Consider the following 26596-nt stretch of genomic DNA (forward strand, 5'->3'; position numbering starts at 1 on the left):
CAAGACCTTTTGGTGTCTGAGGCACAAGAGCAAATAGACACCCCACTACCACCACCCCATATAAAGTGCATAATACCCAGTGGTGGCTATTTTGGCACCTGAGTCAGAAAATTACACAAGTGCCTCTCTCTAAGAATAAAGATGCAATAAAAATACATTAAATAGCAATGTGCTGCCTTTCATGATACTCTAAACCAGCTTCCTGAGATGGCCATCTCAACTGGCCTAATGGCAGGGCTGGTGAAAAATGCTTGATAGAGATCCACTTTTGCATCAAAGGAGGCTTGGGCTTGGAAGAGCTCATGGGGTTCCCAGATTTTCCATCTAGAGCTTACCTGATGACATAGCTACAATACCAATGCCACCACACTGCAAGACTATTATTATTAATTAAATTTATTTCCCACCCTTCCTCTCAGGAGCCCAGGGCGGCAAACAAAACATTAAAAACACTTTAAAGCATCTTAAAAACATACTTTAAAATATATTAAAACAAAACACCTTTAAAACATATTAAAACAAAACATCTTTAAAAACATCTTTAAAAAGCAATTCCAACACAGATGCAGACTAGGATAAGGTCTCTACTTAAAAGGCTCATTGAAAGAGGAAGGTCTTCAGTAGGTGCCAAAAAGATAACAGAGGTGGTGCCTGTCTAATATTTAAGGGGAGGGAATTCCAAAGGGTAGGTGCCACAACACTAAAGGTTTGCTTCCTATGTTGTGCGGAATGGACCTTCTGATGAGATGGTATCTGCAGGAGGCCCTCACCTTCAGAGTGCAGTGATCAACTGGGTATATAAGGAGTAAGAAGGGCTATGTAGAGAGAGAGACCAATCTGATTCTCACACTGAAGAAACTGATTTGAAAATGGGAGATGATCAAGATGGAATGGACTAACGTGATCCCTTCCTGGTGAAGTCAGGAGAATGGTGATTTATCACAAACTCTTCTTCTCTTTCATTTACCTGCTGAAAAAGGTAAGAAAGCTGCTGGCTTGATAAACTGTCCACTGACATCTAGGAAATGCTCTGGGTAAAATTGGTGTGGGTTCTCCCACAAGGCTTCATCTTTCAGCACAGATGATAGGTTGGTCAGGATTGTGGTACCCTAAGAATACCCCCCAAAAAATAAATGTGATTCAGAATAATGGACAAACAAAGCAGATCATAATATCTTTTAATCTAATATCTTGTCTCCAAAGCAAGTACTGGGTGGAGAGAATTTTGTTTCTTCTAGAAAGAGCAGAATAGAAAATCTGCACCTAGATCCATATCTGCCTCAATACATCAACCAAAGTGTTAGAATACCTAGGGTTGGATGCTAACATTTCAGCTAGATATTATTTAAATGTTAAATTATTTAATGGTATTTATATCATAAAACCTTTTTCAACATCATTTTCCAATGGTTGTGGGCTGAGGGACACACACACACACACACACACACACACACACACACACACACACACACACACACACACACACACACACACACACACACACACACACACACACACACACACACACACACACACACACACACACACACACACACACACACACACACACACACACACACACACACACACACACACACACACACACACACACACACACACACGAATGATGTGGACTGTCAATCTGTACACTAAACATAACCAAACCTATGGTGGCAGTAAGAAATCAGATCTTGAAACTCATAATATCATGGATATTATTCTTGATATTTTCCTAGGCCTAGCTATACCCACACTTTCAATTAGATGCACAGAAACTTATAAATTGGCTGAAACAAAACAGTCAAATTGTACCAGGCTCATAGTTTCAGGTGGGGGAATATTCTTATAAAACTTTAAAGGCTTGATCTTGGATATATTCAAGATTAATTGCAAAAACAAAGCTGTGTATTTTGTTGTGATTATCTGCTTATACCTCATACTGCTGGCTCTCATCTCTAACCCCACCATACCTTTGGGATGAAGAAGCCTTGCAGCTCTGTATCCCGGTATGTCATATGGGGTATCCCAACAGGAATAATATCCCCATATCGTTGAATTTCATGGATTACAGCACAAGTGTAAGGCATGTTTGCCTGATCCTCCATTTTGGGTGACCTGTTCTTACCAATCACAGCATCAATTTCCTCTTGAACTTTACCTGGAAAAGAAGGGTTTACATGGGAAGGATGTTACTTTCATTGTTGTACAGTTGACAATGCATAAATATTCTTTATGCCCAGAAGAACATATGAGTTGCCTCACTATAGGTCTTCAACACTATAGTCCAGTATTAGAATCCAACAGTCTGAAGGACTACAACTCCCATCAGTTCCAGATAACATAACCAATAGCCAGGGATCTTCGGAGTTGGAGTCTGAAAACATCTGAGGGGTATGGGATTCCCAACCCTGATAGTTATGTTGTTGTGAATGAAAAACAGTAATACTAACATAGGTTTGGAATAGCTTGGTAACAACTGATTTTATGCCTTCTACGTTAAATTTTACCTTTGTACCCTTTGGTACCAATCCCTATATATGTGTATGTGTGTGTGTGTGTGTGTGTATGTATTGTATTTTATGTATTTTAATTGTATTTTATGTATTTTAATGTTTTTGTGATTTTACTGTTTACAATTTTATTATGTACATGTTTTGTTTTATTTTTGTAAGCCGCCCTGAGTGCCCTATTATAGGGTAGAAGGGTGGGATAGAAATATTTTAAATAAATAAATAAATAAAATAAACTGTCAGACCAAACAAAGGGTTGTGTGTGAATTCAACAAATCTGCTGCCACGCTGGTTAAACTAATATCCATGCCCTGATATGGTAGCTCTTCGTTCTTTTGAATATCTAGATCAGCTCAAACATGACTACTCTTCTGGACTTGGGCTCTACTTTGTATTGTATAGTATGTGTTCTTTCATTTATGAATTAATGCATATGTATATACATGAATTTATTTATACAAATATTTTATGTACATATATTCAACCTTTCCCATGTAGAACCAAAAAGAAAATTGCAATAATGGAAATATTATTACAAAATCAATAATCTAAGATGATCCCTACACACAAAAAAAGGCATTACAATCAAATGTTAATGTAGATGTTTTGCATTGTTTAACCTATGCTGTTCTGTGTGTAGTGTAAAATTCATGTACACTATAAACGCTGGAGTTCAGTAGAGCCTTGAGAAATTTGTCAGCAGATGCACTAAGTTCTAATGTTGCAATGTATTTGGTTCCACAAACACCAGTGTGTTTCTCTTCTATCTAATTAGATTTAACTTTTTTCTGTTGATGCTTTTACATGTTTCATTGATTTATATTGCAATTGTATTTTGTAGTTTCTTTATGGTTGTGAGCTGTCTTGTGGGCCCTCCTTTGGGTCAATGGCAGGATATAATCTTCCAGTAAAAAAGTTCTATCAATTTATTGAAAACTTTTGTAAAAAGGAAGGAATTACAGTAACTTCGAAAAGTCCATATTGTCATGCTCTGATGGGCTTCTCGAGTGAGACAATTCTACAGTATTAAAGTCACTGTAGAGAAAACTGCTCTGTGTCCTGATCCATTTCACTCAATGGGTAGGGCTTCCTCCAAAGACCTTAACACAGAGATAGATAGTCCCTAAAATAATGTTCAGCAACAACTCTTTCTTTCTCTTACTCTGAACATTAGGATGGAGGATCATGTACAGCAGTCCCCAGCGCAAGGTAGTGGTGGTGGTTTCTGTGCCAGCAGCAAACAGGTCACCAATTACCAGAGAGAGGTTTTGGTCGTTGAAAGTAGTGTTTTCATCACCCTTTCTCTGAGGAGACAGTACATAAGTAGAATATAAGAGACACTTGTCAGGAATTTTCTGAGGCCAGAACTCCACATTACACATGCCAGAGAGCTGCTGCCAAAAACAGCACTTCTATGTCTCCTTCTCCTCTGTAGCATGTAGGAATGCTACCCATGATACGGCATCACCATTTTATACATTTCCCACTCCTGCCTGCAGTAGCCAAATGGTGTGAAATGGGAGTGGGGGTGGAAGGAGAAACATAGCATGAAGATGTTCCTAAACATTACAAGGGAGAAGGAGAGGGCTCCATGTGGGGATGAGCTATTTTAAGCAAGAGTTAGAGAATTCCATATCTATACCTGACTGAGCTTCCCAGTGCTACATAGCCATTGCTGACCATGCCAGCAAGGCATTCATGTTATAGTTCTGTCCACAAATGTAACATGTCAAGCTCTAGGTAAATTCTACAGTATTGCTTTCCATTTTCTCATACAAGGTAAACTAGTGGGTTGCATTTCATCTCTAACATTTCTAAGGCAAACTCTGGAATACCTATATCACCTACTGAGACTGACTCATGGAAAGATGGAAGCCTTGTAGGTAAGTATTTCTCAAGTCTGGGATATATGTCAATTATCTGCTCTGGATGGAGTCGCATTCCCTCTGAAGGATTAGGTGAACAGTATGGGAATACTTCTGAATACATCATTGTCACTGGAAGCCCACGTAGCATCAGCGGCTCAGAGTAACTTTTGCCAGCTTCAGCTGGTACTCCAGCTGTGACTTCCTGGACCTAGACAGCTTGGCCATGGTGACCCAGCCATTGGTAACCTCTAAATTGGATTACTGCATCCTGCTATGCTGTATGAAGGGTTGCCCTTAAGGCTGGTCCAGAAGCAGCAGCTTGTGCAGAATGCTGTGGCTAGGTTGCTAAGTGGTGCAACCTACTATCAGCATATAAACACCCATTAAAGGAACTGCACAGGTTGCCCATCTGCTACAGGGCCAAGTTTAAGGTTCTGTTGTTAGTACATAAAGTCATAACAAATTAAGACCTGATTACATAAGAGACCACATCCTCCCTTATAGACCTGCCCAGTCATAGAGGTCATCTGAAGAGGGCCTCCTGGTGGTGCCACATGCTTCTGAGGTCCACTGCATCATTGCTAGGAATATGGCATTTAGTGTGGTGGCACTCACTATATGAAAACTACTTCCTCCTGATATTATACATGTGCCAACAATATTCAGTGATTTTTTTACAAGTCTTCTCAGAGTGATGGTCTCGGACATATACTTTTTTCTGTCAAAGCATATTTTGGTATTGTATGTTGTTTAATTAGGTTATATATTCTGTACACCACTTTGAAATTTTTATAAATGTTAAGCAGTTTATACATTTTTTTAAAATAAATAAATAAATAAATGCAGCTTACCTTCTCAATTCCTTCTAAAAATGCATCAGTGATATCTCGCTTATAGGAGGGACACCAGGTTTCTTTGTGTGCATTCATAAACTCTTGTATATGGTAATATAATTCCCTTTGATGTTGAAAAGCTTTCTTTAACATTCCAGGGATGTGTAGCAAAACAGGTGCTGCATGAAGAATCTGATGCCACAATAGTTAGAGATATAAGCCCCAGAGCAAACAGTCATGCATGCATGATCATTGTGACCCAAAAGCATCTTATATTACCTGTGGCAAAAATCCAGCTTCTTCCTTCATAGATTCTTCTAATAGATGAAGCAACTTCTGGAATTTCTGGTCCGGGTAGTCAAAACGATTGCCCAAAGTGATGAAACAGATCACATTGCTAACTGCTTTGTTTATAAGATAGTGAGGATCAAATGAATGACCTGAAAAGGATAGAATAGCCCAGAAATAATGAGGACACATTCCCCCACAGCTATCAATACTCAGCAATTATTTTAACACATATTGAACAATTCCTCCCAAATCCATGGAACTTCCTAATTGACAAACCATCTGAAAGCCGAACCGACATACACTTGGCAAGATGTTATCTTGAAATTAACCTTTCAGACTACTGTAGTTTTATCAGTCTTATAAACGAATGAGTGGAAGAAAAGCAAGTTTTGAGGAGGGTGAGCTGATGATTGGACAGAGGGCTTCTGTGTCCCTAAAAAGCAGCTGAGGGACTGTGATAAATACTCAGTGTGAACACTTACTCAGGCCTAAGTTGTCATTGGTCATGTACTACGTGATCTGTTGTTTACTACCAGCTATTCCACCTGGCTGTTACTGAGGGAGCGATGCATTGGCTTGGCTGAAAAATCTGCTCCTTGCTCCCTGAACTAATCATTATAAAAACAAATGATCTAAGGCTGTGTACACACAAAAATTTATTCCAGGATCAATGGAGACTGAATACTTGTTTTTTTCTACTTGTCCATACACAGTCTAAACCAGGGGTTGCCAACCCATCGCATGCAGGTGCCCATGGTGCCTGCAAAGGCCTTCAGTGGTACCCTCAGCAGGTAGCCCACAAACCAAGTTTTCATTTTTTTTTAAAGTAAGTCTCTAGCCCTCCTAGAAAAAAGGTTTTGGAGAAAAATGTGTAGGTACCCTTCTAAGCAATTTCTGTAAAATGAACCAGCCTGGCTGCTCCTGTCTGGCAGTGTTCCATTTCTGTGCTGCAAATGATTCCATTTCTGTGCTGCAAACGAGTTAGTGTGCACACAGCCTTACTTTAAGAATTGGCACCTGGGCTTGCTTATTTTCCTCTTTCCTCAAGATCCACTTGGGTTGTGCTTATTTGATTGTTAGTCTGCAGGCAAGTACTATCTTGTTTTTTCATCTTTTAAAATCTTTAGTGGCTAGAAAAGGTTAGGTGCATTATAAATGATAAATAATAAAAATAGTTCAGGTGCAAATTTTCCAGTGGCTGTTGTTTGTCAGTAAAGTGGTAGTAAACTAATCATGGAATTGCATCATTCTCAAGCACCCCAAAGTATATTTGAAGGTATCTACTTGCCTTTTCTTGAGAAAGCTTTCAGGAAAGGGAGTCCGCAATATTTCTCATTGCTGGACTCCCAATTCTTGTAGTTAGGAAATTCTTGATTCTTGTTTTTAATCAACTTGATTCTTAACCTCAACTCCTGCATCACTTTGGTGGTGGTAGAAAATTTCTTAATGAAAAGTCAACAAATGGCACAAGTAGCTTTTCAGAATTAAAACCTTACAGAAATAAGAGAACTACATATTACTGTCCTACACTCAGCTGTAGAATTCTTTCAGAAAGTATGTTACTGGGATCATCCAGCAGAAACAGGACCCTGCCAACACGCCTCTTGAGGAGGGAGTGATCCTGATCCTAGAAAGATGAACATGTTCCAGAGATTCAAGGAAGGAAGGAAAGCATTCACAGAACAGAAAATGTCCCACACATTTCTAGAATGGAGATAAGGAACTCTCTAACCCTTCTACTTGGTTCTGAAAGGTATCACTCTTTCCTTTCTCAGCGTCCTCGATTTGACAAACCTTTCTCAGAGCTAAATGCTGAGCACAAATGTCCAGCTTCCTCAGTCACTAGCTGCTCCAGAGGTTTCTTTCCCATCCCAAAGTCTCTCAGTACGGAGAGGGCAAATCTCCTCTGCTCCTTCCAGCCTTGGCCATACTTTGCCATTATCAGTCCTGAAAAAGGGAAGAGAAACAAATCCATTTTGTCAGTATGTTATATTTTAAAGTCCTGTTGGTTACTATGGCCTTGGTCATCAAATAATTTTATGAGGGGGCTAATGTGAGAAAGGGAAGAATCATGGTGGGCCAGGTGTAGTCATTGTCTCCTCCCCCCGCCCCGGCCCAAAACCCTGGCCTCTTCATTGGCAGCTGAGAGCCAGATTTGGCCCTGCAGCCTCCAGCTCCTAAGTCTTGTTCTGGTATTTCCCATCTTATGCACAAGTACATCCTTCAAGAGGAAATTGAATATCTTGCCCTATTTATTTTTATAGGTTTCAGTTGGTCTCTCAACTGCCAAAGCAGATTAAGTGCTTGCTGGATCCATGCCCATCCTTAGAGTTCTTGGGTCCTGTGCAGACTGGTATTATTAATGCTTCATTCAAGTGGCTCAGGATGCTCAGTGACTTCCAGCAAGGAAATGTAACTACATAAGATTTTAGAAAATCTGACTAAAGGAATACAGTATAGATGGAGACTCTTTATTAATTTCTAGAAAAATCATGGCTATGAATATGGTTTTACTAATCTGAAACTAGACAGATTATTTACTCTAACATGAATTTTAATTGGTGGTAGCACAAGACAAATGAGAACCTCCAACAAAATGTTGCATTGTGTCTGCATGACCTAAAAAGAGTGTTCTTATTCTGGGCTCCAGCCAGCTTGGAACCAGAACCTTTTAGTGCTTTTTGGGAGTGCGGGGGTGGGGGAACGAGTCTTCACTTCTAGCCAAGTGTTTGGAGAAACAGAATTTGGAGACCATCTTGGGTCCAATAATCTATACTTCTGGTATGGCTAACCAAACAGCAAGGCCTCACCTTGAACTGTATAATAACTATAGCCTGCTATATGACCTCATAAACATACAGATACAAGCACGTACTGGCTCCCAGCATATTAGCATTGATAAGAGAAATTACAATGAAGAATGCACTTAAGTGACACTGATATCAGCTGACACAAGTTATGCCATAACTATATGGCAAAGATCACTTTCACCTGAAGAACATGCATATTGAACATAAATATATTACATACGTACTGAAACCATAACCTCATTTTTTCTTTTTTATATCTTTTTTTAAAATGTCAAAATTATGCATATTAGACTGTGTACAATTATGTACATATGTAACAAATTTCAACAGGTAACAATTATTTTTTAAAAAAACATTCAAAATATAAAGAGAATACATAATTATGTCATATAAATTCCTAAAGATCCAAAAAAGTATACAACAAAATATATTATTACATTAAAATTTATGTAACTATGGACTATCATTACAAAATATAATGATCTCTCTTTAGTCAAATTGTTTACAAAACAGGAAAAAGAATTAAGGGTTGTCTCCCCTTGTTTCATATTACAGATTTTTTTAAACGAAGCTCATTCTTCCTTCAAATTCATTAAATCTCCTCCCCCCCACCTTGCTTTACCCATAAGATCCATGTAATCTTACTTAATGTTGCAAAATTCCACAATTTAATGTCCCATTCGCACAGTCACTGAGCTTATTTCTTTTGCTGGCACTTTGTATAAAGTAATCTCGGTGCAACAATCATATAAAATAACAATTTCTCTTTATCCTTTGGGACAACATCTTTCAAATAGGGGCAATAAAAATATTTTAGGATCTAATCTTAAAATTATTTTCCAAAATCATTTGGACATTCTGTACAAATTCCTGCCAATAATTCCTTGCCATTGGATGTCCACCAGCAATGAAATAAAGCAATACTAATCTATTAGTTCACGATCGCTTTCCTTTGAACATTAATATCTTTCTCTTACCCATAACGTCCAACTTATTTTTAAACTGTGCCTAGCAACTTATAAGACTATATTCCATCCTGAACATTCAAATTCCAGAGCGTATAAATAAACCCCATTTTCCCACAAATGTATCATGTTCTTGTCTATTTTTCTTATTTTAACAAAATTACTGAGTTTTACATCACAATATATCCCATATCCTCAATAACCTTTTTTCTTTTCCTCCCCCCCATTTCCCTTTCCCCCACCCTGTTATAATTAATACTAATTTCTGCAACTCACAATAAATAATCAGTTCTTGATTGTCCTTCAGACTTGCATCTTTTATATCCCCAGAGAAGATCACAAGTGGGAACCTATAACTTGTCAATTTCCCAAATATATCAAATATATTTTTCAACTGAATTAAAAAAAAAAAGAAATTAGGACATAACTAAAGATATATTTTATACCTGCTCCAACTGCCTGACAACACCAACACACATCATTACTTTATTTTGAGGAGGTCCCATTTCTCTCCCAAGTAGGTAATGGATCACCCAAATTCAGTATTCAAAAGAATGATTACGATATATGACAGTGTTGAATATTCTATAACTGAAAATTTAATTCCCTCATCAGTTGGAGTATCTGTTAATGTTGCATGACATCACTGTAACACAGCCAATAGCTGGGGAGGTCTACCACTGATGCCTTTGGCTCATAAAGCAATTAAACCATTACATTAAATTACATTTTGCAAAACAAGAGGTCAGAAGAGAGGAAAAGGTGTTGTTAATATAAAAGGAAAACACAAACCGTTTCAAATAAGATTATGAGAAATAGGATCAAACAACTTCCTGCTATGCTTGTTGTTGTTGTTATGTGCCTTCAAGTCGATCACGACTTATGGCAACCCTATGAATCAGTGATTCAGATCTTGTAAGTTCAGTTCTGTGGCTTCCTTTATGGAATCAATCCATCTCTTGTTTGGTCTTCCTCTTTTTCTACTCCCTTCTGTTTTCCCCAGCATTATTGTCTTTTCTAGTGAATCATGTCTTCTCATTATGTGTCCAAAGTATGATAACCTCAGTTTCATCATTTTAGTTTCAAGTGACAGTTCTGGTTTAATTTGTTCTGACACCCAATTATTTGTCTTTTTTGCGGCCCATGGTAGGCACAAAGTTCTCCTCCACCACCACATTTCAAATGAGTTGATTTTTCTCTATCCGCTTTTTTCACTGTCCAACTTTCACATCCATATGTAGAGATTGGAAATACCATGGTCTGAATGATCCTGATTTTAGTGTTCAGTGATACATCTTTGCATTTGAGGACCTTTTCTAGTTCTCTCACAGCTGCCCTCCCCAGTCCTAGCCTTCTTCTGATTTCTTGACTATTGTCTCCATTTTGGTTAATGACTGTGTCAAGGTATTGATAATCCTTGACAAGTTCAATGTCCTCGTTGTCAACTTTAAAGTTACGTAACTCTTCTGTTGTCATTACTTTAGTCTTCTTGAAGTTCAGCTGTAGTCCTGCTTTTGTGCTTTCCTCTTTAACTTTCATCAGCATTCGTTTCAAATCGCTACTGGTTTCTGGTAGTAGTATGGTATCGTCTGCATATCTTAAATTATTGATATTTCTCCCTCCAGTTTTCACATCTCCTTCATCTTGGTCCAATCACACTTTTCATATGATATATTCTGCGTATAGATTAAACAAATAGGGTGATAAAAACACCCCTGTCTCACACCGATTAGGAACCAATCGGTTTCTCCATATTCTGTCCTTACAGTAGCCTCTTGTGCAGAGTATAGGTTGCGCATCAGGACAATCAGATGCTGTGGCACCTCCATTTCTTTTATAGCATTCCATAGTTTATCATGATCTACACAGTCAAAGGCTTTGCTGTAATCTATAACGCACAGGGTGATTTTCTTCTGAAATTCCTTGCTCCGTTCCATTATCTAACGTATGTTTGCGATATGATTTCTGGTGCCTCTTCCCTTTCTAAATCCAGCTTGGACGTCTGGCATTTCTCGTTCCATATATGGTAAGAGCCTTTGTTGTAGAATCTTGAGCATTACTTTACTTGCATGGGATATTCGGGCAATAGTTCGATAATTACTGCATTCCCTGAGATTGCCTTTCCTTGGAATTGGGATGTAAATTGAATGCTTCCAGTCTGTGGGCCATTGCTTCCCCCCCATATTTCTTGACAAATTTTTGTCAAATTTGGACAGATTTGGTCTCAGTAACTTGTAGCAACTCTATTGGTATGCCATCTGTTCCTGGTAATCTGTTTCTTCCAAGTATTTTAAGAGCAGCTTTCACCTCACATTCTAAAATTTCTGGTTCTTCATCATACGGTTCCTCCGTGAATGAATCTGTCATCCGGGCATCTCTTTCGTAGAGTTCTTCAGTGTATTGCTTCCATCTTCCTTTTATTTCATCATAGTCAGTCAGTGTGTTCCCCTGTTGGTTATTCAACATCCCTGCTCTTGGTTTAAATTTCCCTGTCATTTCTCTAATCTTTTGGAATAGGGCTCTTGTTCTACCCTTTTTGTTGTCCTCTTCCATTTCTATACAATAACTATTGCAATAGTTCTCTTTGTCCCTACGTACTAGTCTCTGTATTGTTGCATTTAGGGTTCAACTGTGTTTCTATCTCCTTTTGCTTTTGCTTTCCTTCTCTCTTTAACCATTTTAAGAGTTACTTCAGTCATCCATTGAGGTCTTTCTCTCTTTTTAACTAGAGGTATTATCTTTTTGCATTCTTCCCTGATAACGTCTCTGACTTCACTCCATAGGTCTTCTGGTTCTCTGTCAACTAAGTTTAAAGCCTCAAACTTGTTCCTTATTTGATCTTTATATGCTTCTGGGATGTTATTTAAATTGTATTTTGGCATTATGATTGTTTTGTTGGTCTTCTTTAGCTTTACTCTGATTTTCGATATGACCAGTTCACGATCTGTACCGCAGTCTGCTCCTGGTCTTGTTTTTGCAGAAAGTATGGAACTTCTCCATCTTCTGCTACCAATTATATAATCAATTTGATTCCTATATTGACCATTTGGTGATGTCCACGTGTACAGTCATCTTTTTGGTTGCTCAAAAAACGTGTTTGCAAAAAACAAATTATTGGCTTCACAGAATTCAATAATTCTTTCTCTTGCTTCATTTCTATCTCCTAAGCCCCATTTTCCCACAATTCCTAGTTCTTCTCTGTTCCCTACTTTTGCATTCCAGTCCCCCATGATCATCAGCGCATCTTGTTTTGGTGCGTGATTAATTTCTTCCTGTACTTCTGTGTAAAATCTCTCCAAGACCTCTTTTTCCGTGTTTGCCGTTGGAGCATAGACTTGGATGGTTATGTTAATAGGTTTCCCATTTAATCTCACTGATATCACTCGCTCAGACCTTGCGTTGTAGCTCCTAATTGGTTTTGCCACATCACTCTCACTATTAAAGCAACCCCATTTCTTCTTAATTTCTCATTTCCTGCATAAAATATTTTGTAGTTGCCTGATTGAAAATGTCCCATTCCTCTCCATTTTAATTCACTCACACCAAGTATTGTAATGTTGATATGTTCCATTTCTTGCTTGACAATTTCTAGCTTTCCCTGGTTCATGCTTCTTACATTCCATGTTCCTATTGTGTGCGTCGTACAACTCTGGACTTCCTTTCGCATCTGTGCACATCAGCCTCTGGATTTCCTTTCAGCTTTGACCCAGCTGTGTCATTAGTCACAGCACTACTCGTACTTGTCCTTTGTTCTTCCCCAGTAGCTTGGTGAGTGCCTTCTAACCTGGGAGTCTCATCTTCCAGCACTATCTCGTGTTGCATTTTGGATACTCTGTTCATAGGGTTTTCATGATAAGAGGTATTCAGAGATGGTTTACCATTGCCTTCCTTTGAGTTTGCATGCATCTTAGTCTGGTGTCTCAGCCTTGACCATTGCACCTAAGGTGCCCCTGCTAGGAGTCTAGCCTCTTGGCCTAGACTCCTGACGGCATTGCTCTCAGCTTCTTCAACACTCTCAAACCCCCTCACCACGTTAAGGTGTGCATCGTACAGGGGGTCCTGCTATGCACTGAACACTTATTATATTAGAAGCAGATGAAGCAAAAGGGAAGCATCCCTTCTTTAACAAGATACTCCCTAGATATGCAAATAAGTTGATAATATCTACACTTAACTCTTTTGTTGTTGTTGTTCCAAGCTGGAATCTGTGGGGGCATTCTCATCAACTCTGGAAAGGTGCTGGTCAGGAAGGAGAGAATTAGACCCACAGAGAACTCCTTTCCTATGAAGCACAGCTTAGTATAAACTGGATGTCAAATTCACTAAGAAGCAGAGAGTTGGAAGCATTGCTCCAGCACTGGTGGTCTGGTCATGGAGTGCATATGTATGTGTGAAGCCCCACCTCTGTGGAGGGAGCCTGCTTGTAAGTTCTATTACACAGATGTGTGTTCCAATGTGAATGAAATGCTTTCTATGGAACTTGGGCTGTGCACGATTTTGAAAAAAGGCTCTCTTGAAAGACTGCTTATTGGGGAGCTTCCAGGACCCAGTTTCTCTGTTGTCTGAATCTTCAGAGTTCTTCTCTAAAAGAGAGGGGTCAGAGTCCAGGGTCATGACAGCTCCTTTCAAAAGCTTAATTTATGCATTACACTTGGCAGAAGTAAGTAGCTTCTGAATAAGTCTCCAGGGAAAATGCTGACTACCCCAGAACCTGCAAGTGATACTAAGGGGACAGGACTTGATGTTCCATAACACACATTTGCAATGCTAGGCTGACAAATGGTGGCTGAGGATTCCCAACTGCCTCACTCCCTTTCATTTCCTCCAGTAACCTGGGACTCCAGACATACCTTGATTGTTTTCTCCATATCCCAAATGATGGTATGCAGCAAAGTAGGGTCGATCAGCAAAATCCTCCGATTTATCGACTAAAGCTTCTTTCACTGCCTTGAAACCATTCAGTACCACCATATTCTTCCAGCAATTTTGTAGACTATAAATATTCCCATATTTCTTACTTAACTGTAAAGAAAAGAAAAAATATTTTATTTTATTTATAAGATTTCTTACCCACATTTCACCATAATGTTCTAGGGAGAGTTACAACAATATGATATACAATTATAAAAACCATTACCATCTTAAAAACAAGTTATTATTATTGTTGTTTTTGTTGTTATGAATAATAATTCATAACCGCTCTCCTCCCGAGGATGTTCAGCGGTGTAGGCTGCTTCTGGGTCCTCTTGTCCTCCTGCCTCGTGGCCATCTGCAGGTTCAGCTTCCTCTCGCCGGCGTGGATCATCAAGAACCGTGGAGGTGCCCAGTGGGGTGGGTGGCAGCTGCCACCCTGAAAGGCAGCGAGGCAGCGGTGAGGGGAGCTTCTGCCTGCTGTGGCACTGCTCAGACTCCCTGCGCTGCATCCTGTACAACTGCTACACCTTTGCCAGCCTCGGGAGGTTCAGCGAGATCCCCTCCCCTCCGGGTCCTGGCAGTGTTCTCAGCTGGGAATAAACCACTGCAGACCCAGTGCCTGCAGGAGGAAGTGGGCCACCACCGCCCAGGGAAGAAGCAGAGCCGTCTGCTGCTGCTGCCGGCCTGCCTGCTTGCTGGCTGGCTTGTTGCTGCTGTTCAGCTGCCACCACTGCCCTCTCCCTGTTGGACTTCTGCTTTGCAGGCTATCACACCCCAGGTACCCAGGACTTCTGCTCTGCAAACTGCCTGGCTTTTTGTGGGACTGGTGGGTCTTGAGTTGTATGCCTAGGAGATAGGATTCAGAGCCAAGTGGGAGGACTTGAGGGGCCCCCAATTAGTGTAGTGACATGAGGAGAGAGATATGGCATTGTGAGGAGGACTTGCCAGGGAAGGGAAACGCGGCCCAGGCAGTTAATGGCTGTGCCTTGTTCTGGTCCTCCCCACACCCACAGGTCTGTTGGTTGCCCTATCAGCCAGCTCTCAGGCCTCAGGATGCTGCTCCTAAATGCCAGATTGGTGCATAGTAAGATCTCCGTCATTCACAATCTAACTGTGGATGAGGCACCCAATCTGGCATGTATAACCGAGACCGGGGTGGGTGAGAAGGGAGGAGTCAGTCTCTCTCAGCTATGCCCACTAGGGTACCTGGTTCAGCATCAGGGTGGACCTAAGGGTCAGGGAGGGGGGGCTGCTGTGGTCTATAGGAGCTCCATCTCCCTCTGCAAGCACCCTGTCCATGTGACTACTGGTCTGGAGTGTTTGCACCTTGTGTTGGGTCAGCGGAACAGACTGGGGATTCTGTTGGTGTACCGCCGACCCCGCTGCCCAACAGACTCTCTAGCTGAGCTGACGGAGGTGGTCTCTGGTGTACTGTTGAGATCCCCCAGACTGGTGGTTCTGGGGGATGTCAACATCCATGCCGAGGCCACCTTATCTGGTGCAGCTCAGGATTTCATGGTCTCCATGACAACCACGGGACTGTCCCAATATGCCATTGGCCCAGCACATGTAGCAGGGCATACTCTATACTTCATTTTTGCAACTGGACATGGAGTTGGTGATCTGAATGTGGAGGGCCTTCCATCAGTCCCTCTGTCATGGACAGATCACTGCTTGCTGAAAGTTTAGACTTACAGCAGCTTTTCCCCTCCGCAAGGGTGGGAGACCTATTAAGTTGGTCTGCCCCCAGAGACTACTGGATCCAGATGGTTTCCAAAGGGCTCTGGGGAGTTTTCCGGCTGATAGGGCTGGTGCTCCTGTCGAAACCCTGGTTGAACTGTAGAATGCAGAAATGACCCGGGGAGTTGACATGATTGCTCCTGAGCGCCCTCTCCTGTGTAGAGCTCGTACGGCTCCATGGTATACCCCAGAGCTGAGAGCAATGAAGCAATATAGGAGACGTCTTGAGTGCAGATGGAGGCGAACTCCTAGTGGATGCAATTGCACACTGGTAAATGCCTATGGTAAGCTGTATTTAGGGGCAGTGAGGGCAGCAAAAAAACAATACTTTGCTGCCACTATTAAATCATCAATCTGCCACCCAGTGGAGCTTTTCAGGATTGTCCAGGGGCTATTACATGCTGGCTCCAAGGACATGGTAGAACCATCTGAGGCCCACTGTAATGAATTTGCTAGGCACTTCCAGGATAAAATCTTTAGCATCTGCTAGGACTTAGACTCAAGTCTTATAGCAGGTGAATCAAGTGAGGTATCCAGAGCACAGCCTTGTCCCGATTTCTTGAATGAGTTTCAGTTGGTACTACTTGAGTATGTTGACAAGGTGCTTGGACAGGTTCGTGCAACCACTTCTGTGCTGGATCCTTGCACTACGTGGCTAATAAAAGCTAGCAGGGATGGATTAGCCAGCTGGGCCAGGGAAGTGATTAATGCCTCTCTCCGTGAGGGGGTTTTCCTTGGCCACCTGAAAGAGGCGGTAGTGAGACCACTTCTGAAGAGACCCCAGAAAATCTTAATAACTATAGGCCGGTGGCAAATGTTCCATTCCTGGGCAAGGTCCTTGAACGAGTGGTTGCGGGCCAGCTCCAGACACTCTTAGATGAGACCGATTATCTGGATCCATTTCAGTTGGGTTTCAGGCCAGGTTTTGGCACGGAAACAGCCTTGGTCGCCCTGTATGATGACCTTTGTCGGGAGAGAGACAGGGGGAGTGTGACTCTGTTGATTCTCCTTGATCTCTCAGCAGCTTTTGATACCATTGACCATGGTATCCATGGGACGACTGGCTGAGTTGGGAGTGGTTCCGCTCCTACTTGGCAGGTCAGCTCCAGAAGGTGGTGCTTGGGGATCATTGCTCGGCCCTGTGGATTCTCCAGTTTGGGGTTCCACAGGGGTCAGTTCTGTCCCCCATGCTATTCAACATCTACATGAAACCACTAGATGCGAGTTTTGGCATGCATTGCCATCAGTATGCTGATGACACGCAGCTCTATTTCTCCATCTCATCCTCTTCAGGTGAGGCTGTCAATGTGCTGAACCGGTGCCTGGCTGTGACAATGGACTGGATGAGGGCTAATAAACTGAGGCTCAATCCAGACAAGACTGAGATGCTGTTAGTGGGTGATTCTTCTGACCGGATGGTGAATGTCCAACCTGTCCTGGAAGGGGTCACTGTGATGTTCCTGTATTAATGTATATATGGTAAGTGCTGTTTGTATAGAAGATATGTGGTAAGTGGAATGAAAGAGGAGGGGGGAGTAAATGAGCAGTAGAATGCTGGATGATTGGCTGAGTGTTTGGATGGCTGAGAGTATAAATGGAAGGATGACAGTTGAATCTGGGTGGACGTTGGTGGGTTTTAGAGGTGTTTGAGAGGTGTTTGGAGCTGGGTGTTTGGAGGTGGATGTGAGGAGAGTGTGGAGTTCGGATTAATACTAAGACAAGTATCACAGGAATAGATGAAACCATATGCTTATGTGCCTTTATAAAGTAATCTTGTTATTTCTAATATTTAATAAACACTATTCTGGTTTACCGGAGGCCTGATCCTTGGCTGGGGAATATACAGACCAGAGGGGAGGGCAAGGTACTTACCAAGGCTGAAGGGAAACTGTAACAATTGGTGGCAGCGGTGAAGGGAAGAATATAACACCACAAGTATCCAGAGCAACCCAGAATTATATGCATTCTATATAGATCAAAGGGATTGGGACAGCTTAAGCACGCAGTCACAGAGGTAACCTGATTGAGAGAGACTCAGGCAGAGTCTCTGGGAATACTGGTTATAGGACGTGACTGGTGGTGCTGCCTAGCAGGGGGATCTATTGAGATCTGTGCTAGAGCGGGGAGAGAAACCATAAAAAAGGACAGTCCGGACTGGTGGAGGCCCTGGTGGTGCCTAGTGAAAGGCAGTAGCCACGAGCAGGTAGGAACCTGACAGGGAGAGCCAGGGAAGGGCGTCACAGTCACACTCCCCCTGAAGGAGCAGGTTCGTAGTTTGGGGGTTCTCCTAGAACCATCTTTGTTACTTGAGTCTCAGGTAGCCTTGGTGGCACAGAGTGCCTTCTACCAACTTCGGTTGGTGGCCCAGCTACACCCCTATCTAGACAGGGATAACCTGGCTTCAGTTGTCCATGCTCAGGTTCCCTTCGAGTTAAATTACTGCAATAAGCTCTACGTGGGGCTGTCTTTGAAGACGGTTTGGAAACTGCAGCTTGTGCAAAATGCAGCGGCCAGATTAGTAACAGAGACCAGAAGGTTCAAACATATAAAACCAATTCTGACCCACTTGCATTGGCTGCCTGTATGTTTCCGAGCTCAATTCAAGGTGCTGGTTTTAACCTATAAAGCCTTACATGGCTTGAGACCACAATATCTGATGGAACGCCTCTCCCAACACAAACCCACTCTTATACTACACTCAACATCCAAGGTCCTCCTCTGGGTGCCTACTCCGTGGGAAGCTGGGAGTCTGGCAACAAGGGAGAGGGCCTTCTCAGTGGTGGCCCCCAAATTATGGAATGATCTCCCTGATGAAGTGTGCCTGGCACCAACACTGTTATCTTTTTGGCACCAGGTCAAAACTTTCCTCTTTTCCTAGGCATTTTAACAGCATTTGAATTGCATGTGTTTTAACTAGCCTATTGGTTTGTATGGGTTTTAATTTGGTATGGTTTAAATTTGTATACTTGTTTTTCATGTTCTTAATTGTTGTAAACCGCCCAGACAGCTTTGGCTATGGGGTGGTATATAAATGCAATAAATAAATAAATAATATAGAAGATTTATTAGTCAAAGGTCCCAAGCAACTTATACAATGTTAAAACAAAAACAAATACAACACATAGCAATAAACAACAAGAAAGCAATAGCAATCCCATGCAGCCACAGGAAGGTTTGGCAGCATATTAAATCAAAATATCATCTCAGTCTATCAAATGCCTGGAAGAAAAGGTAGGTCTTTACCTGGTAAAACCCATTCCAGCCAATAAGAGAACAGTTGTTGAAGTTTAGACATACAGCGTCTTTTCCCCTCTGCAAGGGTGGGGGACCTATTAAATTGGTCCGCCCCTGGAGACTAATGAATCCTGAAAGTTTTCAAAGGGCTCTGGGGGATTTTCCGGCTGATAAGGCTGGCGATCCTGTCGAAGCCCTGGTTGAACTGTGGAATGCAGAGATGACCCGGGCTGTTGACACAATTGCTCCTCTCCTGTGTAGAGCTCATACAGCTCCTTGGTATACTCCAGAGCTAAGAGCGATGAAACAAGATAGGAGGCGGCTTGAGCGGAGATGGAGGCGAACTCCCGATGGATGCAATTATGCACTGGTAAGTGCCTCTACTAAGTTGTACTTAGGAGCGGTGAGCGTGGCGAAAAAACAATATTTTGCTGCCACCATTAAGTCATCCCTTTGCCGCCCAGCGGAGCTCTTTAGAGTTGTCCAAGGGCTACTTCATTCTGGCCCTAAGGACATGATAGTGTCATCGGTAGCCCGTTGTAATGAGTTTGCTGGGCACTTCCAGAACAAGATCCTTTGCATCCGCCGGGACTTGGACTCCCAGTTTACAGCAGTTGATCCAAATGAGGTGTCCAGAGCACAGTCTTGTCATGTTTTATTGGATGAGTTTCAGTTGGTTCAGCTCGAGGACGTGGACAAGGTGCTTCGACAGGTGCATGCAACCCCTTCTGCACTAGATCCTTGCCCCTCTTGGCTTATAAAAACTAGCAGGGATGGAACAGCCGGCTGGACCAGGGAAGTGATAAATGCCTCTTTACGAGAGGGAGTGGTCCCTGGCCGTCTGAAAGAGGCGGTGGTGAGACCACTCCTGAAAAAATCCTCCTTGGATCCAGAAGATCTTAATAGCTATAGACCAGTCGCGAATGTTCCATACCTGGGCAAGATCTTGGAACCAGTGGTTGCTGGCCAGCTCCAGGCGCTATTGGATGAAACCGATTATCTAGATCCATTTCAATCGGGTTTTGGGCCCGGTTTCGGCACTGAAACAGCCTTGGTCGCCCTGTATGATGACCTATGTCAGGAGAGGGACGGAGGGAGTGTAACTCTGTTGATCCTCCTTGATCTCTCAGCGGCTTTTGATACCATCGACCATGGTATCTTTCTGGAGAGGCTCGCGGAGTTGGGAGTTGGAGGTACAGCCTGTCAGTGGTTCCGCTCCTACTTTGCAGATCGCCTCCAGAAGGTAGTGCTTGGGGAACATTGCTCGACACCGTGGGCTCTCCAATATGGAGTCCCGCAGGGGTCAGTTCTGTCTCCCATGCTTTTTAACATCTACATGAAGCCGCTGGGTGCGGTCATCAGGAGTTTTGGAGTGCGCTGCCATCAGTACGCTGATGACACGCAGCTCTACTTCTCCTTTTCATCTTCTTCAGGTGAGGCTGTCAATGTGCTGAACCGTTGCCTGGCTGCGATAATGGACTGGATGAGAGCTAACAAACTGAGGCTCAATCCAGACAAGACTGAGATGCTGTTGGTGGGAGGTTTCTCTGATCAGATGGTGGACATTCACCCTGTTCTGGACAGGGTTACACTCCCCCTGAAGGAGCGGGTTCGTAGTTTGGGAGTAACTTTAGATCCTTCCCTGTCACTCGAGGCTCAAGTAGCCTCGGTGGCATGGAATGCGTTCTACCACCTTCAGTTGGTAGCCCAGCTACATCCCTATCTGGACAGAGAGGACCTCACCTCAGTTGTCCATGCTCTGGTAACCTCTCGATTGGATTACTGCAATGCGCTCTACGTAGGGCTGCCTCTGAAGATGGTTCGGAAGCTACAGCTTGTGCAAAATGCAGCGGCCAGACTGATAACGAGGACCAGGCGGTCTGAACATATAACACCTGTTCTGGCCCGCTTGCACTGGCTACCAATACGCTTCTGGGCCAGATTCAAAGTGCTGGTTTTAACCTATAAAGCCTTATACGGCATGGGACCACAATACCTGCTGGAGCGCCTCTCCCGATATGAACCTGCCCGTTCACTATGCTCAACATCGAAGGCCCTCCTCCGATTTCCGACTCATAGGGAGGCTCGGAGGATGGTAATGTTAGGAATAAAATCGGAGGCACTTGTGAGGCTTTGTGAACCAATGTTGCAAAGCACGATGGAACTCTGAGGGAACGGGAGGGGAAGCACAGCTGTTCTAAGTTTCGTTTCCTTTCCTGGGAAATTAGCCCTGGAGGTGCCTACCAGGCGGCAACACAATGTTTTGAGGAGATAAAGTGTCAAAACACCCCCTCTCTCAGGCCCTTATCTTGGAACATGTTGCTCATGAGTCCAAAGAATGAACATCCTGACATCTGATACAAGCCAGTGATGTGTGGCCTGGGTCTGTTATTTGTCTCATATGTTATGTTACATTCTGTTTATTGATGATTCTTGATGTTTTGCTTATAGAAATTATATATTGGCATCTGTAAAAATAAACGGAGTCTTCATTCTTGCCAGGCTGTTGTGCCTGTTAAGACTGGGGCCACTCTTGATCAAGATGTTGTGTGTGTGTGTGTGTTACTTGGTACCTGGCCGAAATCCCAGCGGTCAATCAGGTTCTCCTCAGCTTGCACTTCCACTCGGGAATTGAGGTGAGCAACACACTGCTCTGGCAGGTGCTAAAAATAGCCTCAACAGTAACAAGAACTAGGGCCTTCTCAGTGGTGGCCCCCGAACTGTGGAATAGTCTTCCCGATGAGGTGCGCTTGGCGCCGACGTTATCTTTTCGGCGCCAAATTAAAACCTTCCTCTATTCTCAGGCATTTTAGTTTTTAGTCTCTAAATGTGTTTAAATTGATTTTAGATTTATGGACCCCATTTACATGTTTTTATATTGAACTATTGGATTTTTATTGTATTTTATATTTTTCTGTTGTACACCGCTAGTCCGGCGGTATAGAAATTTAACAAATAAATAAATAAATAAAAGTATGCATTTAGCAAATGAAGTGGGTCCCACAAAACAAAACAAAGCAAAAAAAGGTACATCTTCAGCATATAGCAAAAGCTATACAACTAAGATGCTAGACACACTTCTACAGGGAGGGAGTTCCACTATTTAGGGGCTTCCTCTCCCAGGTTGCCTTTCCCCACATGTCTGAGGGTGGCGGAACTACCAAGAAAGCCCCCTCTGCCGATCTTAACCCCCAAGAAGGCTGTAGGGATGGAGGTGGTCTTTCAGATATTTGGGACCTAATGTGAGCACCTTGAATTTTCAGGAAACTAACTGGCAATTGTGCAGCTGTTTTCAAAAGGGGATTATGTGAGCTCTAAATGGAACCCCATCCAGAAACCAGTCCGCTGCATTTTGGACCTGTTAAAAGTTTCCAAATTATCTTCAAGGGCAACCATACATAGAGTGCATTGAAATAGCCCAATCTGGAGGTTACCAGATATAACATACAGTATAACACGTATACTTAAGGAATACATTGATAAAATCCAGTGTATTAAAGTGTGTTCTCAAAAGGTTTCAGAACATTTAAAATCTATGTACAGATTGCTCGTGGCATTGCTAGGTGGTGCCTGAAGTCAGGCATCCCTGGAGCAGAACTGTTTGTAGCAGTATTATTTAATTACATACATAGATAATGAAAACGGCTACCAGAGCCAGATAAAAGCTTTGTAAGGTGGAAAAAAAAGTATCCAACAAATAAAGAAAAAGGCTACTGCTGATATTGCAAACTTTGGGGATGATGGACTTTAAAACCAGAAACTCTACTAAAATAAACAGTGAGCAACCACTTTAATACATCAAGCAGAGTACAGTACATTAACCATTTATCTCCAATAAAGCTACACTTCAATTAAGCTTTCAGTAATAGGCAGACCCATTTCATGGACTGCCTCAGCAATCACAGAATCACCTCACCCATGCCTGGCACAGCCTTACTTGTTCTTCCAAGCTATTACCATGAGTCAAGGCAGCCACAATAAACTCTCATCAAGAATGTCACTCATTAGGACCACATTTTCAAGCTTTTATTCTGGAGCATAATACTTTTTTGTCATCTTATTATCATAATTGAATTATACAAGTATGGAGTTTAGGATTCATAATAAGATTTGGTAGGTAGAAGTAATCGAAAGAGGTTGGCAAACACTGCTAGGGATGAGAGAGAACAATCCCGTTGGCTGCATTATAATACTCAGGTATAAGCAGGAAACACTGAAGTTTCTATCTGTGACTTTAAGTCAGGGATAGGAAACCTATGGTCATCCAGATGTTGTTGGACTCCAACTCCCAGCCACAGCCAGCATGTCCAATGGCTAGGAATGATGGGAGTTGTAATCCAGCAACATCTGGAGGTCCATAGTTTCCTCACTCTTGCTATAAATAGTGTTGGTTTTATTTCCACTCTGTGAAAAATGAAAACACAGTATGTGTCTGCCATATGTTTTTGAAAAATATATCTACCTACTAATAGATCCAGCAAAGACATCCATTCCCTCAGTTTTCATGAGTAAACCAGGACCTTCTTTTCCAGCTCTGTGCATATCTGACTTGAATGCAAATCAATGTGTGCCACATAAAACAGGAAGCATTTAGTTTAGCTTACACAAAAAATTAGAAAGCAAGAAGAACCTATCCTTGGAGTCATAAGCATCTATATCCCCATACTTGTCCCATACTGGAAAACTTATAAATAATTCTAAAGAAGTTCTGGTTACAACTACCAAACACTCTCTTGTGTCTTCAAGCAGCTTAAATGGGGATTCCAGTTTTGTTCACCCAGACTCCAGACTATGTTGAGATTCAAAAATGCATATTCTGGGTTTCCCCTGCAAAGGCAGGATCACAAAATGACAATTCATGGAAATAATTATTGCTGCTCCTCTTTGAACCCTCCAGTTCCACACAATATGCCTATCTATGTTAGGAATACTTCTTGCAATTATAAGAACAGATCCAACCAAAGTTAATTGTGCTTAAGGCCTGCTGAATCCATGGGACAAGTTTGCCTCAACTTGCTTAATCGTTGACTTCAGCAGAAGTTAAGCATGACTAACTTTAGTTGGCTCAGACCTGTAAATAATAGCTTTATTAAAATGTTAAAGACATCAATATCCTATAATACTAAAAACAAAACAAAATCTTAATCAGGAGTTTTTAACACACTTTTGTTTGGCATATTTTCTGGACTCCAGAGCAGTTGTGCAAAACAAGAGAGATTTCCAGGGCTAATGAGATAATATTAATACTCACCTTCTCTGCTCAAACTGTTAGAGTGTGATTCCAGATGGTAGTTCTGAAGGGGGGCAGATGTGAAGCAGTTTTATGTCTGTCCCCTGCAGTCCACACACCACATTGCCTCCATTCCACACTGACCCCTGCTTTTCCTGCCTATCCATACTAGAGACAGAGACAGTGTGGTGCATGAACTATATTTTAATATGTTTTCTTTAATAATATGTTTTTAACCCTTTTTTAAAAGATGTTTTTTAAGCTTTTTTAAAAAAATGTTTTCAACGTTGTTTTGTTTTAATGTATTTTAAGGTCTTTTTATGATGTTTTAAAGTGTTTTTAGCGTTTGTGTTTGCTGCCCTGGGCTCCTGCTGGGAGGAAGGGCGAGATATATATCAAATAATAAATAACATAAATAAGCAGCGGTAACGCAGCCGACGCTCTGCTCATGGCCGGAGTTCGATTCCAATGGAAGGAGGAAGTCGAATCTCCGATAAAACGGGTCGAGGTCCACTCAGCCTTCCATCCATCCGTGGTCAGTAAAATGAGGACCCGGCATATGCTGGGGGGGGTAAAGAAAGGCCGGGGACGGAACTGGCAATCCCACCCCATATATACAGTCTGCCTAGTAAACGTCACAAGACGTCACCCTAAGAGTTGGAAACGACTCGCACTACAAGTGCGGGGACACCTTTACCTTTGCCTTTAGCAACGCAACAGTACCTAAAAAAAAAGGTCTCTGCAACTTTGCTTTGTCACCTTCCAGTTTAGCACGCTAATGAAGAACTGAGGGTGTGGGAAATACACCCCGAGCGTTGCCTTTTATTGGGCTGTACAGTCTAGCTTAAAAACTGCTTGGGCACGTATGGGCTTCCTTAGCTTCTGCTTTTGCTTCCCAGGCAGCCCCAGGGCTCTTTGTTAGCAGCCGTTACAGGCACTTACCTGGGTAAAAGAAAGGTGCGGGTTCTTGAAGTCAATCTGCAACATGGTGCCCACGAAGGGCAGGGAGACTGGCCCTGGGGGGTAATGGCTCCAGCGCCTCCTACGCTTCATGAAATCAAAAGACAAGATGAAAAAAAGGAGGCAGACTCCCAGCAGGGAAAGCTTGTTCCATACAGCTGTGACGAGGGAGGGCAACCATAGGAATAGATCCATGATCTTTTTGCTGCTCTGGATAAATCCCCTTCTGTTTTCCTTTCCGTTCCTCTCTCAGCTTTCAGCCTCTTTTTATTTTTGGTCCCGTGTGTGCTGTTGTTCTAGCTGCCGTTCCTTCCTGTTCTCCTCTACGTCCTCTTTTCCAAGAAAGAAGCTTCCTGCTCAGGTTTCTCAATTGGTAGTCTTTTACCACAGCCAATGAAAATCTTGTGGGAGCGGCACTGAATAATAGTCCAGCTCTCATAAAATAAACCTTTCTTCTTCGTACCAGGAGCCCAGATTTCTCGTTGCATGTTACCTAGGAAGCAGCTATAAATAAATTTTAGAGCCTGCCTACAGGCATAATTTTTTAAAAAATTAACAATAAACTGGATAGAGTATTTGGGCAGATTCATCCAGCTTGTTTCCCCCTCTGCAGCTGTGGATACTGAATGACAGTTGCTATTCTCCTTGTCTGGGCTTCATCACCGCTAATATAATGGTTCAGCATGAATACTGCGCTTACTTTCTATGGGCATATCCAGACTGTAAACAATGTGCTCCTACCTCATTTGAAGCTTTGTAGAGACAGCAGCTTTTCAAAGACAGAGTACTTACTGTACAGCTGTCATTGCTCATACATTCATTTTTGTGCGTCTTACTATAGTTTCTGAGGCACCCAGATTTGCAGGTTACCGGATTCTTCCAAGCTACACAGGAAGTGGATTGGACTGTGAACCAACCCAAATTGTGCTTGCATTTTGACAAATTTGTAAGGCAGTACAATATGTCAGAGAGGAGGTCAGGTCTCCTGCTCCCCTGGTGTATTCACTATAGCTGCCCAATTTCCCTGCTTTGTAAAGTTTGATAGAAATATCTGGTGGCTATAGGTACATTCTTAAACCGCAAGGTTTTTTGCCTATTAGTGAATTTCTCTGCTTTTTAATCTGGCAGGTAAGAAATAGGATTCTGTGCAAGTTTGTTGAGAATGGGTTGATCATTTGCATGTTTATTGAGTTCAGCGGTATTTACTTCCATGTAATCATGCTTAGGTTAGGTAAAACTGA

General features: G+C 42.3%; 1 protein-coding gene across 2 annotated transcripts in view; it reads right to left on the reverse strand.

Moving 5' to 3' along the window:
* The window catches only part of LOC133390539 (cytochrome P450 2D6-like), a 29701-nt gene extending 3709 nt beyond the window's left edge, over window positions 1–25992 (reverse strand). The window contains exons 1-8 of one of the 2 annotated variants that reach the window (XM_061639333.1): window positions 25338–25992; window positions 14128–14299; window positions 7297–7449; window positions 5491–5651; window positions 5230–5403; window positions 3673–3814; window positions 1971–2158; window positions 968–1109 (exon numbers count right to left, since the gene is read on the reverse strand). In XM_061639333.1, coding sequence (XP_061495317.1) covers window positions 968–1109; window positions 1971–2158; window positions 3673–3814; window positions 5230–5403; window positions 5491–5651; window positions 7297–7449; window positions 14128–14299; window positions 25338–25550 — 1345 coding nt within the window. In that variant the 5' untranslated portion in view covers window positions 25551–25992. Of the gene's footprint in view, window positions 1–967; window positions 1110–1970; window positions 2159–3672; window positions 3815–5229; window positions 5404–5490; window positions 5652–7296; window positions 7450–14127; window positions 14300–24416; window positions 24564–25337 lie in introns of those variants that run through there. The other variant, XM_061639334.1, reaches the window with a different exon arrangement.
* Between the last annotated feature and the right edge of the window lie 604 nt (window positions 25993–26596).

The sequence above is a fragment of the Rhineura floridana genome, chromosome 8 (genome assembly GCF_030035675.1).
Source record: "Rhineura floridana isolate rRhiFlo1 chromosome 8, rRhiFlo1.hap2, whole genome shotgun sequence".
Taxonomy (NCBI): Eukaryota; Metazoa; Chordata; class Lepidosauria; order Squamata; family Rhineuridae; genus Rhineura; species Rhineura floridana.